The 16,036-nt window shown below is 42.2% G+C and overlaps 1 protein-coding gene across 3 annotated transcripts in view; it reads left to right on the forward strand.

The window, feature by feature from the left end:
• LOC135558999 (cingulin-like protein 1) overlaps window positions 1–14,805 on the forward strand; it is a 40,887-nt gene extending 26,082 nt beyond the window's left edge. For all 3 annotated transcript variants that reach the window (XM_064993306.1, XM_064993288.1, XM_064993297.1), the window contains exons 11-19: window positions 540–692; window positions 830–1,000; window positions 2,478–2,639; window positions 9,125–9,214; window positions 11,450–11,533; window positions 11,792–11,916; window positions 12,258–12,366; window positions 12,507–12,670; window positions 13,067–14,805. In XM_064993306.1, the coding sequence (XP_064849378.1) occupies window positions 540–692; window positions 830–1,000; window positions 2,478–2,639; window positions 9,125–9,214; window positions 11,450–11,533; window positions 11,792–11,916; window positions 12,258–12,366; window positions 12,507–12,670; window positions 13,067–13,208 (1,200 nt within the window). In that variant the 3' untranslated portion in view covers window positions 13,209–14,805. The remainder of the gene's footprint in view (window positions 1–539; window positions 693–829; window positions 1,001–2,477; window positions 2,640–9,124; window positions 9,215–11,449; window positions 11,534–11,791; window positions 11,917–12,257; window positions 12,367–12,506; window positions 12,671–13,066) is intronic.
• The last annotated feature ends 1,231 nt before the right edge of the window (window positions 14,806–16,036 follow it).

Below are 16,036 nucleotides of genomic sequence, written 5' to 3' on the forward strand. Positions count from 1 at the left end.
GGTTAGAGGATGTACAGGTAAGATTGACCAGGCTTTGACCACACGGTTAGAGGATGTACAGGTAAGATTGACCAGGCTTTGACCACATGGTTAGAGGATGTACAGGTAAGATTGACCAGGCTTTGACCACACGGTTAGAGGATGTACAGGTAAGATTGACCAGGCTTTGACCACACGGTTAGAGGATGTACAGGTAAGATTGACCAGGCTTTGACCACATGGTTAGAGGATGTACAGGTAAGATTGACCAGGCTTTGACCACATGGTTAGAGGATGTACAGCTAAGATTGACCAGGCTTTGACCACATGGTTAGAGGATGTACAGCTAAGATTGACCAGGCTTTGACCACATGGTTAGAGGATGTACAGCTAAGATTGACCAGGCTTTGACCACATGGTTAGAGGATGTACAGCTAAGATTGACCAGGCTTTGACCACAAGCTCGGGAGAATTTACTGGTGAGAATAATAAAGCACAAGTGCTGGTCCTCCTTACCATTCTGACCCATCTTTCTTTCTTTCTAACTCTTTCTGTTACAGAGGAACTTGACCAAGCTGAACCATGACCACAGAGAGCTGGAGGAGAGGCTGAAGGAGGAGAGGAGTCAAAAAGAACAGTTCAAGAACACTAAGAATGAGATAGAGGACGAGAGGAGTCTGCTGGACCGCACAGTGGAGAAACTACAGAGGGAGGTGAGTGGACCAACTAAAGGCCTTCGGGCATCCTTGTTTTAGTCAATCAAATATCACACCACATGCATGTGTCAATGTGTGCATGCATGTCTGTTTGTTAGCAAGGCTAACTATACCTTCTCCCACTCTCCCTGTAGATGAGTGAGATCGTGGAGGCCTCTCAGTCGTCCACCCAGGAGCTGCAGGAGCAGATAGACGTGTACAAGGAGAAGAACCGTCGGGAGCTGGCTGAGCTTCAGAGGCAGCTGAGGGAACGGGGTGTGGAGCTGGACAAGTCCCGTCTGGCTGCTAAGTCCCTGCAGGAGGAGGTGGGTTGGCCAGTGCTCTCCATGACAATGGAGGATGAGCCATTGTCTTGACTCAGTGTGTTGTAAACCCCCACTCAGTGTCTGTACAGTGAGGTCATGGCTTTGGAATGTGTCCTCTCCCCTCTTTACTTCCCCTTTGCCCTGAACTGGACCAGAAGGTCACAGCTGTAGATGCCTGGTGGCCTGGTGGTATTACAGGGTTAAAGAGGTTAGATAATGTATATTTTCATAGATATCTGTGGTTTAGCATGAAGAGTTGGAGCTGTGGAGAGTGGTAAAATAAATCTGAGTCATTGTTTTTCTATTGGTGAAGCATCAGAATGTTTTAGCAATCTAGAACTTCAGACACTAGGATGAATTTATGAACCTCTTTTAATTGAACAATATCAAATTATTAGCTGTGACTATCTTACATTACATCCATTGTTCTCATACATTAAGGGAGTTGTAGCTAGGTAGGCTTATGCAATTTGGATTTAGCCTCTTAAGTTCTTCATGGCATTTTGCCTCATTTAGGAATTCTCCAGCTAATATTTTTCCAATTCCTGTGGTTCATTTTAACAATCTAGCTATAACGCCTTAGTAGCTGTGATCTGCACCACATAATGTTGTTATAACCCAGGGCCACTGCTCATTGGGTATGGTTTGACCTACTAAACACTTTGGAATCTTTGGAATGTTTTTGTTGAATATGGGATAAGCATTGTTTATTTGATCTAATAATGTCCTCCCTCATTATGTGTCTGAGTTACTAACCCCTGAAGAATGTCATTAAAGAAAACCTATTTCCTACAGTAGGTTAAAGACAGGTGGCCAGACTCAGTCCAACACAGTTTAAACACCATTGGAATTGTGAGCCATAACATGCTCACTTTTTTCCATAGAAATGTGTCCGTTTTACAGAAGAGAGGACTTGCTGCTAATGGTTCATCTTTGTGTTGTAGTCTACCCAGTGTAATGTATATGCACAGATGGGATAGGCTGATGTATCTTTGTCCAGCTGGTCTACAGGAAGAGGGGGATGTAGTGTCATTGTTGTGAGAGCAGGAATGACTGACCCCACATCCTCCTCTCGACTGACACACTCCTCTAAAGCCTGGTGATGAGGTCACTGTTTCATCTGCTTCAGATCTCCAGTCTGTCCCAACCCCCGGCATCCATCTTATAAGCATGCAGATTGAGACCTGCTAAAGACAACTGCGTTTTCTTCTTTCATTCTCTTCACTTACCAGGCTAGTGTTTGTGAAGGTTTCTCTCAAGTCACTATTGTTAAAGGAACAGATGGCATCTTGTGGCCACTGCTGAAATTGCATTGCTAAAGCATGCATGACAGGTATGGATGTTACTGTAACAGTACGACACATACGTGTGGTTTATTGTCCGCTGTGGTGTACTGGTAAATGAGTAGGAGGCATTCACAAAACTTGTTTTCCATTTCAATTCTGTTTTAAAAGTATGTGTGGTGTGTGTCCTGCAGCTGAGCCATGTGGAGGAAGACCTGAGGCAGTGTAAGAGGGAGAGGGATGATTCGGTGCTCAAGGAGAAGGCCCTGGAGCAGAAAGTCTATGATCTGGAGGTGGAGGCAGAGACCAAAGCCCACTCCAAGGATGACAAAATCCGACAGGTCAAACTCATGGAGGTATATCTTAACTATTCATTTCACATTGTCTCTAAACTATACATGTGTTCATGGAGACTTTTTGGGCTGTATTAATTGGTTATCTTTGAGTCTTCGATCAGTGTATGCTCGTCCTTCCATTTAGTCGGTTTGTTTGTACTCCAGTCCTGAGAAAAGAACAGTTCCCAGCTAGCACATAACGTTCTGAGAACCATATGTTTCTTCGAGCTTGGTGAGAGCAGCGTTGTCCTATGGTTATTTTGCATAGAACCTTCATACAACAACTTTCTGGGAATGGTGCAAGAGTTACTTGGTTTTAGAACATTCCTGGCATATTTAAGGAATTTGACAAAATAACATTTTCTTTGGTATTTCATTACTTGAACAGAATGTTTCCTAAAAGTTCAAACATGGTTACATTCAATAAAAGTGTTTGTAATGTTCTAGGAACATTCTCCAACTGGTTTGACATTGGGCATGTTCTTAAATAGTTCAAAGAACGTTAAGAGACAAATTCTATGGAAATGTCAGCACTTGTTGAGTGGACTAATTCCATGGACAGAGAACATAAGATTGTCGTTTGAGAAATAAGGAGCATGTTATTATGCACATCTGGTTAAAATGGTGTGCACGTGTTCAGTGTGTGATATTGGAAATATGGATCTGATTGGATGCGCCTAGTTTAATTGGCAGGCCCTCATTGGTTGTTGGCCAGGGTATTCAAGTGTGCTACCTTTGAGCAGGTGCAGATGGACTCAACTTGGAACCGGCTATGTTGTATCCGCTGTCATGTTAGAAATAAACCATCTTCATGATGTTAATGTTTTATACTGTCAAGTTTCTCTTTGCAATAACTAAAAAGAATCTGCTTCCTTTAACCGGGGATGCAACAGATTGGCGACAAGGTACAAGTTTTTGTCTGAAGGAGAACAAGAGCGAGCAAGAAAGTGCAAGCTCCGTCGAGACAGTCTGTGTAGAAAAGCTAGCACCGACGATGTTCGGCAAGGCCGAGGATTTTCACTGAGGATGGTGTCGAACAGATTTGAAGTTAAATGGGCTCAAGTACGAGGATAAGTCAAAAGCCATTTCTTATTTTTGGCAGAAAGTCTCACAATTTGTTAATGGACTTGTGCTCCACAGAAACCAAGTGAAAAAAAAAAAGATTGTCGGTCACACTGTTGAAAAGTCACTATGTACAGAGGACAAATTTAATTACTGAAAGATGAAAGTTTCAGTCAAGGAGTCAACTCAAGGGAGAGTCTATTAGTGAGTACTTGGCTAGTTTAAGAAAAGCATTAGCCACATGTAAATTTGGTCAGTTTGAGTCATTACGTGATAGATGTGCGGTGTTTAAAGTGCAGAGCTGAGAAACCGTTTACTAAACGTAGATCACACAAAATACTTTTGAATTAAAGAAAGTGCACAGTCGTGAATGCTGTCGTGAAGAAAAACAGGTAAACCATGTTACCATTGCGCGGGAAAAGGGCACAAGCCAAATGAGTGCCGCTACAAGGATTGAGTGTCGGGAGTGAAAGAAGAACACATAGCCAGGGCATGTCGGGAGTGCAAGAAGAACACAGAGCCAGGGCATGTCGGGAGTGCAAGAAGAACACAGAGCCAGGGCATGTCGGGAGTGCAAGAAGAACACAGAGCCAGGGCATGTCGGGAGTGCAAGAAGAACACAGAGCCAGGGCATGTCGGGAGTGCAAGAAGAACACAGAGCCAGGGCATGTCGGGAGTGTCAAGTGAGAAAAAACAATGACGAAACAAACTAAATGGAACAAGCACCTGGATGCTTCAAACTTAATGGACAATTTCAGTAAACCAAAAACACTAGGTACTATGGTATACACATACCTCTACAGGAACAGCTCAAAACCACTTTCAACAAATTTACCAGACCAACACAAGACATCTCTCTCTTTACAAAGGAACACTAGCTTTTAAAGCTGCAGAAGGAGTCGGTAATTGCAGTCAGCTGTTTCCCCTCACGAGAGGGCGGGGTCAGAGCTCCAATTAGTGATGAGCCGACCATCAGCTGCTTTGGAATCCAGGAAGCCATCCTGAAATACACACACGTACAAACACATACAGTTGAAGTCGGAAGTTTACATACACCTGAGCCAAATACATTTTAACTCAGTTTTTCACAATTCCTGACATTTAATCCTAGTAAAAAGACCCTCTTTTAGGTCAGTTCGGATCACCACTTTATTTAAGAATGTGAAAAGTCAGAATAATAGTAGAAAGTTATTTATTTCAGATTTTATTTCTTTCATAGCATTCCCAGTGGGTCAGAAGTTTACATACACTCAGTTAGTATTTGGTAGCATTGCCTTTACATTGTTTACCTTTTGTCAACCGTTTCAGGTAGCCTTCCACAAGCTTCCCACAATAAGTTGGGTGAATTTTGTCCCATTCCTCCTGACATAGCAGGTGTAACTGAGTCAGGTTTGTAAATCCTCCTTGCTCACACATGCTTTTTCAGTTCTGCCCACAAATGTTCTATAGGATTGAGGTCAGGGCTTTGTGATGGCCACTCCAATAGCTTGACTTTGTTGTCCTTAAGCCATTTTGACACAACTTTGGAAGTACAGTGCCTTGCAAAAGTATTCGGCCCCCTTGAACTTTGCGACCTTTTGCCACATTTCAGGCTTCAAACATAAAGATATAAAACTGTATTTTTTTGTGAAGAATAAACAACAAGTGGGACACAATCATGAAGTGGAACGACATTTATTGGATATTTCAAACTTTTTTAACAAATCAAAAACTGAAAAATTGGGTGTGCAAAATTATTCAGCCCCTTTACTTTCAGTGCAGCAAACTCTCTCCAGAAGTTCAATGAGGATCTCTGAATGATCCAATGTTGACCTAAATGACTAATGATGATAAATACAATCCACCTGTGTGTAATCAAGTCTCCGTATAAATGCACCTGCACTGTGATAGTCTCAGAGGTGAAGAACAATGAAGAACAAGGAACACACCAGGCAGGTCCGAGATACTGTTGTGAAGAAGTTTAAAGCCGGATTTGGATACAAAAAGATTTCCCAAGCTTTAAACATCCCAAGGAGCACTGTGCAAGCGATAATATTGAAATGGAAGGAGTATCAGACCACTGCAAATCTACCAAGACCTGGCCGTCCCTCTAAACTTTCAGCTCATACAAGGAGAAGACTGATCAGAGATGCAGCCAGGAGGCCCATGATCACTCTGGATGAACTGCAGAGATCTACAGCTGAGGTGGGAGACTCTGTCCATAGGACAACAATCAGTCGTATATTGCACAAATCTGGCCTTTATGGAAAAGTGGCACGAAGAAAGCCATTTCTTAAAGATATCCATAAAAAGTGTTGTTTAAAGTTTGCCACAAGCCACCTGGGAGACACACCAAACATGTAGAAGAAGGCGCTCTGGTCAGATGAAACCAAAATTGAACTTTTTGGCAACAATGCAAAACGTTATGTTTGGCGTAAAAGCAACCCAGCTCTAAACCCTGAACACACCATCCCCACTGTCAAACATGGTGGTGGCAGCATCATGATTTGGGGCTGCTTTTCTTCAGCAGGGACAGGGAAGATGGTTGAAATTGATTCGAAGATGGATGGAGCCAAATACAGGATCATTCTGGAAGAAAACCTGATGGAGTCTGCCAAAGACCTGAGACTGGGACGGAGATTTGTCTTCCAACAAGACAATGATCCAAAACATAAAGCAAAATCTACAATGGAATGGTTCAAAAATAAACATATCCAGGTGTTAGAATGGCCAAGTCAAAGTCCAGACCTGAATCCAATCGAGAATCTGTGGAAAGAACTGAAAACTGCTGTTCACAAATGCACTCCATCCAACCTCACTGAGCTTGAGCTGTTTTGCAAGGAGGAATGGGAAAAAATGTCGGTCTCTCGATGTGCAAAACTGATAGAGACATACCCCAAGCGACTTACAGCTGTAATCGCAGCAAAAGGTGGCGCTACAAAGTATTAACTTAAGAGGGCTGAATAATTTTGCACGCCCAATTTTTCAGTTTTTGATTTGTTAAAAAAGTTTGAAATATCCAATAAATGTCGTTCCACTTCATGATTGTGTCCCACTTGTTGTTTATTCTTCACAAAAAATACAGTTTTATATCTTTATGTTTGAAGCCTGAAATGTGGCAAAAGGTCGCAAAGTTCAAGGGGGCCGAATACTTTCGCAAGGCACTGTAGATGGCCAGAAATTGTACACATGCAGAGTACTACTTCAGCTAAAACTGTTGAGGTACTCAGAAATCTATTTGCTTCCTATGGTCTGCCCCAGGAAGTAGTCACAGATAATGGCCCACAATTCACTTCCTGTGAAATGAAAACGTACTTAAAATTGAACCGTTTCAAGCATACCACGCCACCTGCATATCACCCAGCTTCAAATGGATTAGCTGAAAGACTAGTGCAAAATCTTATGAAGTCGCTAGCTAAGAACAGAGCAGTAGGTGGTATGACGTTACAGTATTGTGTTGCTAACTTCCTATATGGCTACCACAACACACCACATACTAGAACACGCAAAACGCCAGCAGAGCTGTTCTTAAAGACGCAGGTTCGTACACGGCTGTCCCTGATTAAACCATAGTTCTCGCCGAGTGAACAGACTGAGGAGTCAGTGGCAAACCACAGAAGGTCAGATCCTTCTCTGTTGTTCAAGAGGTCTTGGTAAAGAATTACAGGGGAGCAGAAATATGGTTGAATGGGGTGATAACTAAGGTTCTGGTTCTTGCTACATACATGGTTAATGTTGAGGGTAACTGTGTGAAAAGACGTGAATCAGATGTTGAACATCAAGCCAAGGAGATGCTCTTGCACAGGGAGATGGTTCTCTTTATGTAGGAGGATCTTGGACCTATGATGTTGATGACATTGATATGGACAATGAGATGGACAATGCGATCAATATGCCTCAGAGCACAGCTGCTGAAACAGTTGAGATGCACCTTGGTGGAAGCCTCAGCATGTTGTTCTGAGACCCTGTCCTGTCCGTAACAAACGCCCACCACAGATGCTGGACTTGTAAAAGGACTACTGGGAATTATTTTATTTTATTTTTTAACAAAGAAATATGTAACAACTTGTTTTGAAGAATCCTGTAATGTTAACGCAGTAAATTGGTTATGTACTTAGGAGTTGTTAAAATAAACATTGTTCAAGTTAAAATAAGAGAGTTGTCACGGCTTTCGTCGGAAGAAGAAGAGTCGTCATTGGGCCAAAATGCAGCGGGGTACGTGTTCATCTTTATTAGCTTAACTGACTGAACACTGAATACAAAATAACACAAACATAGCTGAAACAGTTATGCAATGCGCAACCAACACTAAACAGAAAATAACCACCCACAACTAACAGTGGGAAAACAGGCTACCTAAGTATGGTTCTCAATCAGAGACAACGAAAGACAGCTGTCCCTGATTGAGAACCATACCCGGCCAAAACATAGACATACAAACATAGAATACCCACCCACATCACACCCTGACCAAACAAAAAAATAGAAACATATAAAGCAATCTACGGTCAAGGCGTGACAAGAGTAAGGTTCTCAACTAGTTGAAGTTAAAGGGGAGGATCTGTAGTGTTTGAGAGATGTGCATAATAACATGCTGCTTCTGGTTAAAATGGTATGCACATGTTCAGTGCGTGATATTGGAAGAATGTATCTGATTGGATGCGCATAGCTTAATTGGCAGGCACTCATTGAACTGGCTATGTTGTATCTGTTGTCATGTTGGAAATAAACCGTTTCCATGATGTTAATGCTTTATACTGTCGAGTTTCTCTTTGCAATAACTAAAAAGAACCTCTTTCCTTTAACTGGGGATGCAACGATTTATAGGTTCGAATCTCACTGATGCCGTGTCAAAATAAAAAATAAATGTGTTTGCATGATTAATGTCTAAGGAAATTAATTTCTGTGTGTCCTATCTGTGCTAAAGAGTTAAAGCAAAATAAGGTGTTATTAAAAGTCTTATTAAATGATTCAGCGAACATTTTTATGAAATTATTTAAAAACATCCAAATAACCTATAAATTCTCTTCTCAGACTGTTAATAAAACCTCCCAGGAAAAAATACAAGGAACCAGAATAAAACATTCTCAGAACCTCCCTGCAACCAAAAAAATGCACGTTCCCAGAAAAGGCAACATTTTTACTTCTGTTCTCAAAAGGTTTAAATAAAACGTTCAGTTTTATCGGTCAGGAAATGTATAGCTTCCCATAACCAATGTGAAATCAAAAACATACAATCCCACAACTTCCAAGGAACCAAATGTGCTAGCTGGGATCTTTCCTAAGTTTGTTATAGACACAAGTCATGTGTACTGCAGGCCTCTGGTGTTGACAGTGGTGTGATGGCAAACACGGCAGAAGAAAATCTAAAGCTGTCATTCAGAAAAGCAACCCCATGTTTACAGCAAGGTCAAATAATAACGTCATTGGTATTACCATGTCAATGTTGATGCTGTGTACTGCAGGACAGGATCAATCAGCTGGAGCTGGATCTGGATGAGGAAAAGCAAAGTGGAGACCTGCTGATTGTCAGGATAGACCGAGGCAGAGAACAGGTGAGTCCCTTACCACTCTCCCTGACTGACCACTCGAACTGACCTCCAGTCAGTGGGGCATTCTAACATTCATTAACCATGGTTCACCAATTTGTCTCTGACTCTATTGTGACCGGGAGTCCCACTCCTAAACTTCATGAACTTCATTATCATCTGCAAAAGACAGAAAGCATTTCAAGTACAGTCATTCCAGAGCAGCTTGGCATAATGTGACATCTAAGCTTACACCCCGTATCAGTTCTTTGTGCTTGTCTGCCATCCCTTCCCGCCATCGACAGCTCAAATACCCACACACACAGACCTACACACCGAGCCATTCTTCATTGCGTGTGTGTGTGGAACAGCCACCCAAAAATCCCACTATCCCAGTTAATTTGTGTTCTGGAGAGGGGTTATTGCCATGTAAGAGGATCTTGCATAATCGTTCAGTTTGGCAGGCTGCCTGCTCGGTGTAAAAGCACCAATCCAATTTTCATGCATCAGTCACAAAATACCCCTTTTAATGCACCACCTCAGCCAAAATATGCACACTGCCAAATGTATCAAGTTTACGGCAATGGAGTTCACTTAGCTGTGACTGCGTCTCAGGGACAAATCCATTTCTTGTGGCTGATCATAGTTCTCACATCCTGAGGGAGTCAGACCTAAACACTGCAGCTTTCCTTCCCCTCTGATAAACCTGCTGATGTTGCCATTCTAAACTCAGATTGAGATAAGAGTACATGCTTCCTGGAGAAAGAGTTGTTGTCAGAAAGCGTTGCTAACTCAGATCAGGAGACTGTTGGACCGGTGCTTTTTCATGAGGAAGTGACATTATTCCAGATACAATCCATGTACAGGACAAGCTTTTTCTTCTAGGATGTGTTTGTATTATTCAACACGTGCTAAGTGCATTTACGTCCAAGGATCTAGCCTGTTGCAATACCTCTGCAATTCACTGTACTCTCATTGATTTACATACTGCCAATGCAATCATGATGCATTCTTCATGTCTAACAAAGATAGGACTATTTATTTTACAGTCAGGTTCATTGTGCCGCTATGGTAAGATTAAAGGGCTAAGTCTGCACAGTCCTCCAACATTGAAATGGATGGAAATGTAAAGACCTGAACAAAAGTATGAGAGGCCTAAAAGGAGTGAACAAGTACTTACATTTCCTTAAAGGCAAGAAACTCCTGGCACAGAGAAAAGAGTAGCACTAGACAAAGTGGCATTACCGCAACACTGGGCCAAGGTGAGTTGCCAAGGCAACAGTGGAGTGGTGTACAGTCCTAGTGAAGTGGATGAGGTTAGGATAGGAGGATGTGGTGGTGGTGGTCAGGGGGAGAGAGGGACGGAGAGAGTGGGGTCTGCATGGCCATGATGGCTTGGAGTGAGGGAGGGGGCAGGGGTGGCAGGAAGAACACCTGCGTCTCTCCTGGCACCAGGTGCTCTTCTCCTGTCTAAATGAGAGTAATCTCTCCTCTCTCCTCCCGCCGTCTCTCACAAAGCAGATTTGTTTCTGCTGCATGTTCCAGTCTGCTGAATCAGCTCCCTCAAGCACTGAACTGGGCACACCAGTTATGTGGCCCATCGTTCATCAGAGCAGCCCACCTCCACACACTAATTGGCATAAAATATCACCCATACTAAGCTTCCCTCGCAAAAACAATTGTTGATTAGTTGTCTTTTTTCCATCCACATTTGTATTCCCTTCTCTTGAATGAGTCTGTCTGTCTCTCCCGCTCGCTCTCTCTCACTCTCTCTTTCTCTCTGAGACAATGAAGTAGTTTGACAGTATGAGTTTGTAAGTTTGAGTCAAAGGTTGTTTATTATTCTCAGTTTCTAATCCTTCACAGAAATAGTCCAGCTTAAAAGCTAACATTGACATTTTTCTCTGTCTGGCTTTTGGAAGAAGTTCAACTCCCTGAGGAATTGAGAGGCTTCAGTGCATTCCCAGCACTAGCTATGATAGGTTCATCTAAATATGACTGATTTATTACTCTGTCTATCTGAATGTACATTACTGAGAGCTGACGTGAGATCAGTTCAGGGGAATGCAACCAAAATAAGAATATCCAAACCCCCAATTAGCTACAGGAAGGCTCCTTCCACCTTGAGTAAGACACTACAACAACTGCACACCTACACATACAGGAAGGGTTCTTCCTACCGACACATGAACAGCCTCTCATAATAATTGTGTTCTCAGGTTGTGTAACTATTGAGATGAAGGTCTCCGCTCTAATTGACAGGTGGAGCAGATGAGGAATGAACTCCTGCAGGAGAGGGCAGGCAGACAGGACCTGGAATGTGACAAGATGACTCTGGAGAGACAGGTACACACGGCCCTGTTCTTCCCGCTCCTTCTTCCCTTCCTGTCTGGGGGGAAACAACAGCAGTCTATCTGTGAAAAGTCCATTACCAAAACATACCAAAACATGCACTCATCTAATCCATCTCTGTCTTCTATCTGTCCTTCTCTGTCTCCATCTCTATACTCCTGCTCTGAAAATGTTCTTGTTGACCAAAACATTACCTAATAAAGTAGAACTAAGACTGTGTATCAAAGTTGTTTCTCACACTGTTTCTAACAGAATAAGGACCTGAAGAGTAGAATAGCCCATCAGGAGGGCTCCCAGAAGTCTAACAAGGAGGGCCTGGTGAGCCAGCTGGAGAGCCGGATCCAGGAGCTGGAGGAGAGGCTGGAGGGAGAGGAGCGGTATGGTTAGGGTTGGGGTTGGTTTGGGTTCCTAGGGAGAGGTGGGATTGGGGTAGGGGTTGGAGGGAGAAGAGAGGTCCTGCTATAGGGACCAGTGCTGCCTACATACTCATTACAGAAGCTGTCTGCCTCTAATTAGGTCACATTGTACTTAACCTTGGTTCTTTGGGTTGGTTAGTTTAGTTTTACATTCTTTAGGTTATACTGCATACTATGTGTAGATGCATGCAGTATGTGGCATATGGCCAATTACCTTGTGGTTTCCAGAGTGTTTTATGTACTGCTACAGTATGTGACATGTAGCAGATCGGTAGTCTTACCCATGATGCTGTGTTTTCTAGGGACCGTGCCAACCTGCAGCTGGTGAACCGGAGGCTGGAGAGGAAGGTGAAGGAGATGATGATGCAAGTTGATGAAGAGCACCACTCACTGCAGGATCAGAAGGACCAGGTCAGGATGCAACATGCACACACACACACACACACACACACACACACACACACACACACACACACACACACACACACACACACACACACACACACACACACACACAAAAGCTGTTTTAACCCTCAGTGTTCCTCTTGCAGCTGAACCTGCGTCTGAAGGCCCTGAAGAGGCAGATGGACGAGGCGGAGGAGGAGATTGACCGGCTGGAACACGGCAAGAAGAAGCTGCAGAGAGACCTGGATGAACAGCAGGAGGCCAACGAGCAGCTCCAGAGCCAGCTCAAATCCCTGCGCAGCGAGATGAGGTAAAAATGCTAAATACACACGGCTAACAGAAGACGCTAAGAACATGCTCATTCTGCTTTGGCATTTGTTTACCTAGTTAATTATAATGCAGCTCTAGCCAGCTGAAGCTAACAGCATGCACCAAGAAATTCCACAGTGTAAAGCACATGTTTATGAAGTTTCACATTTGCACACACATTATGTGAACCCACTATAATTGATCTGAACACATTCTCTACTACTGTCCTAGGGTATTAATCACACCTTCCTGAGCAATGTAGTCTAACATGAACATAGTCAAATGCAATGTGTGTAGGCATTAGCCCACTTTCTATCAAACGGTAACTCTTTCATACTGTGTAAACTACCTCACCCAGCCCTCCACCCAGAATAACACTAGTTTCCCCTCCCTGAAGGCGTAAGACTAACACTGCTCCTCTGGACGATGATGATGATGAGGATGACATCAGCACGGACGGAGAGACATACTTCCGCTCTTCATCTGGCTATAAACGCTCCTCTAGTCAAGACAACATCCTGTCAACATTCTCTTTGTGAACCAACACAATGAAGAGAATGTTACTAAAACTACAGAAGGACCAAGTGGACTGACTCCTATTCAGAGAGACCACTTTCAGGTCACGACGTGCTTTTGGAAAACCGGTCAAATAGCATAGTGATGTGCATGTGAAGTACATAGATTGAGAGGGAATGGCTAGATAATAGTTATTGATTAATTGCAATGTCTTGTAAATTATTGATTATAATTTAGCAATAGTTTAATTATCAGCACAATTTCTAAGTTTGTAGATAATCATTGCATGTGTCTTCTTACATCTTATGAACGATCCAGCAAAGAGATGTAAAGGGAATCCAATTATTCACCTTGTAATGCAATCCAAAGGACAGCATTCTGTAACCTCTTATGCCTTATTGAAATGTATCAGTGTATTAATCCCACACTAGATTTTATATCTGTAATCAAATATGTTAAGCCGCTTATCAAGTCTGATAGCAACAAATGGAATTTGAAACATTCATTTTTGTATTGTGCATTAGAACCTCAATTCAATTTTGTAATGAAGTCAGGCAGAGTGTAAGGCCTTAAATTTATTTGAGTGAAATATTAGCTATTTATTTACTTTTGAATATATGAAGAAATGGCTGGATGAAGGGCAATATGTTTTTAGGGACATTTGTATGAGGGATTCTTCTTTATACAGATGCTTTTTTGTATCTTTTTCTAACCTGAATAAGGAATAGTAATCCATCCATAATGTTAGCGTGGTCTACAGAACACATCTCGGTTTTATCACTTCTGTTTTCAGGTTTATGACTCCTGACTTATTGCAGTATTCAACCCTGCCTTTATTAAAATAAGATACAGTAGAACTTTTATAAAGACTGGTTAGATCACCGTTCTCAAATCAAGGTTCTACTGTGTATTTTTAGTTGGGCTTTTCCACTAACTACTGGGACTGCTCTGTTACGCCTGAGATTATTGTTTAAATTGTCAATAATCATTTTTTTTGCATTATAGTAACAAACACATTCCTTACTTTTGTTTAAAAGTGATTCATCTCTGTATTTCATAGAAATATGACTTTTACCAGAAACATGTTACAATGTGAGAAGAAGCTATTTATGTTTATGGTATATCCTCCAAGAACTAAACAGTGTTAATATTGGACATACGAGTCAATCTAATGTAAAATTAACATTTATTTTTGAGTTGCCTACCTTTGTATTTGCTATGTGCACCTGTGGGAGCATATTAATATGCTATATGACCATACAGTCAGTACCTGTTATAAGCATCTGTTGTGTCTATCTATTATCTGTTGGAGTTGGACTGTCCTCTGTTATGCAAGTTTATATGATGACGGACTTTCTACAGGTGAGCTGTATTGACAATCGATCTGTTTAGCTACACTGTGATGATTTGCACTGTCCGAGGGATTATTTTTGAAGGTGTCCAAGGCTGTTGCCATATGGAATGAAGAAGAGGCCTTTGGCTGTGTGCCTCCTCCGGGCGTTTTGGAGTGGGGGGGTTGAGAAGAAATACTGCCGCTACCTCTCTGTATGTACACATCTGTACTTTGCTGAGACTAAAAACCCTGCTAAAATGAAATAAAGTTATCCTTAGTTAATCTCACATGCTTATTGTCTCTGTAAATCATACTGCTGATCACATCTGTCTCTTCTGATCTATTTAGGTACACAAAATAAGCAACTTTGGAGAGTGTTTAGTTGTATGAGGAAGTTGAAAGGATTGACCTCAGTGGTGCGTGAATGCTTTATGATCCTCTCAGTGTGACCTCATTCATCCTACTTATTATTTTATTGTCTGGCCAAAGCAGCTGTGTCAATATCAGCCCCCCATATTTAATGGGGGATGAGTGGGCCAGTATTTTCCTGCTGAAGCCTATTGATCCTGTGTCCAGCACCTGACACCAAAGCACCGCAGGACAGGTCCTCCAAGGTCTCAGGGGGAAAGGACATGATTGATCCCTTGTGTTAAAGAGATGACACCATATGTGGGAAGGTGCAATCCAGGCTTCATTAGGAGATATGACTACATTATTTTTAAAGGTATTTTACAGTTGACTACAGCAGAAGAAAGGGAGTAGAGACAAGGCTTTCTTATCCTCTCAGCAAGACTGGCAGGTCATTGTTCCCAGGTCGTGACCTGCATTTGTCGCCATTCTGTGGAGAACAAACAAATCAACCTTTTAAATGCATGGGGATCATCTCTGGCCCCTCTGTCAGCCCAAGCAGCATACACACACACTGGGAGTGCACTGCTCGGGTGGGGCTTTTGTGAGGGCTTTAAAGAACGACCATTCTTGAAATTCTTGTCCCGTGCTTGGGTGAACTCATGCAGTAACTGGTGAAAGATGGGAGTGGGGAGCGGGAAATGGTCATGAGGTAGTAACTTTACAATTGCAAAATATTAAGCTGTCATGGTTGGTGGCTGTAGTGATTTTCTGTAAAGTTGGAAGTAGTGGACCATGGCCTCAGACACTATTTATTTACCTCAGGTCTCAATTGTATAACTTTTAGAATGTTTTAGTTGAGATTGAAGAATATCTTGTTCTTTCAGATAATATTGAACAATGAAAATAAGTAGTCCGACCAACTATTGAGAACTTTCTCAAAACTGTACATGGTACTCTGCTGCCCTCTAGCTGTAGAAATGCTAAAGGCACACGTTAGAAGGTAAGAGAAAGAATTTCAAAGACATCTGGAATGTTGGCTTTGTTTTGTCTGCTGTAAATTGTGTTCTCAAGTCCTCTTGATATTCTTCTCTAAGCTGGTAAAATGCATGCTTTCCTGTTGGTGAGATGGGAAAGAAGCATGACATGGTGATGATGAACAGGGAGTCA

Source organism: Oncorhynchus masou, chromosome 2, assembly GCF_036934945.1.
Source record: "Oncorhynchus masou masou isolate Uvic2021 chromosome 2, UVic_Omas_1.1, whole genome shotgun sequence".
Lineage (NCBI taxonomy): Eukaryota > Metazoa > Chordata > Actinopteri > Salmoniformes > Salmonidae > Oncorhynchus > Oncorhynchus masou.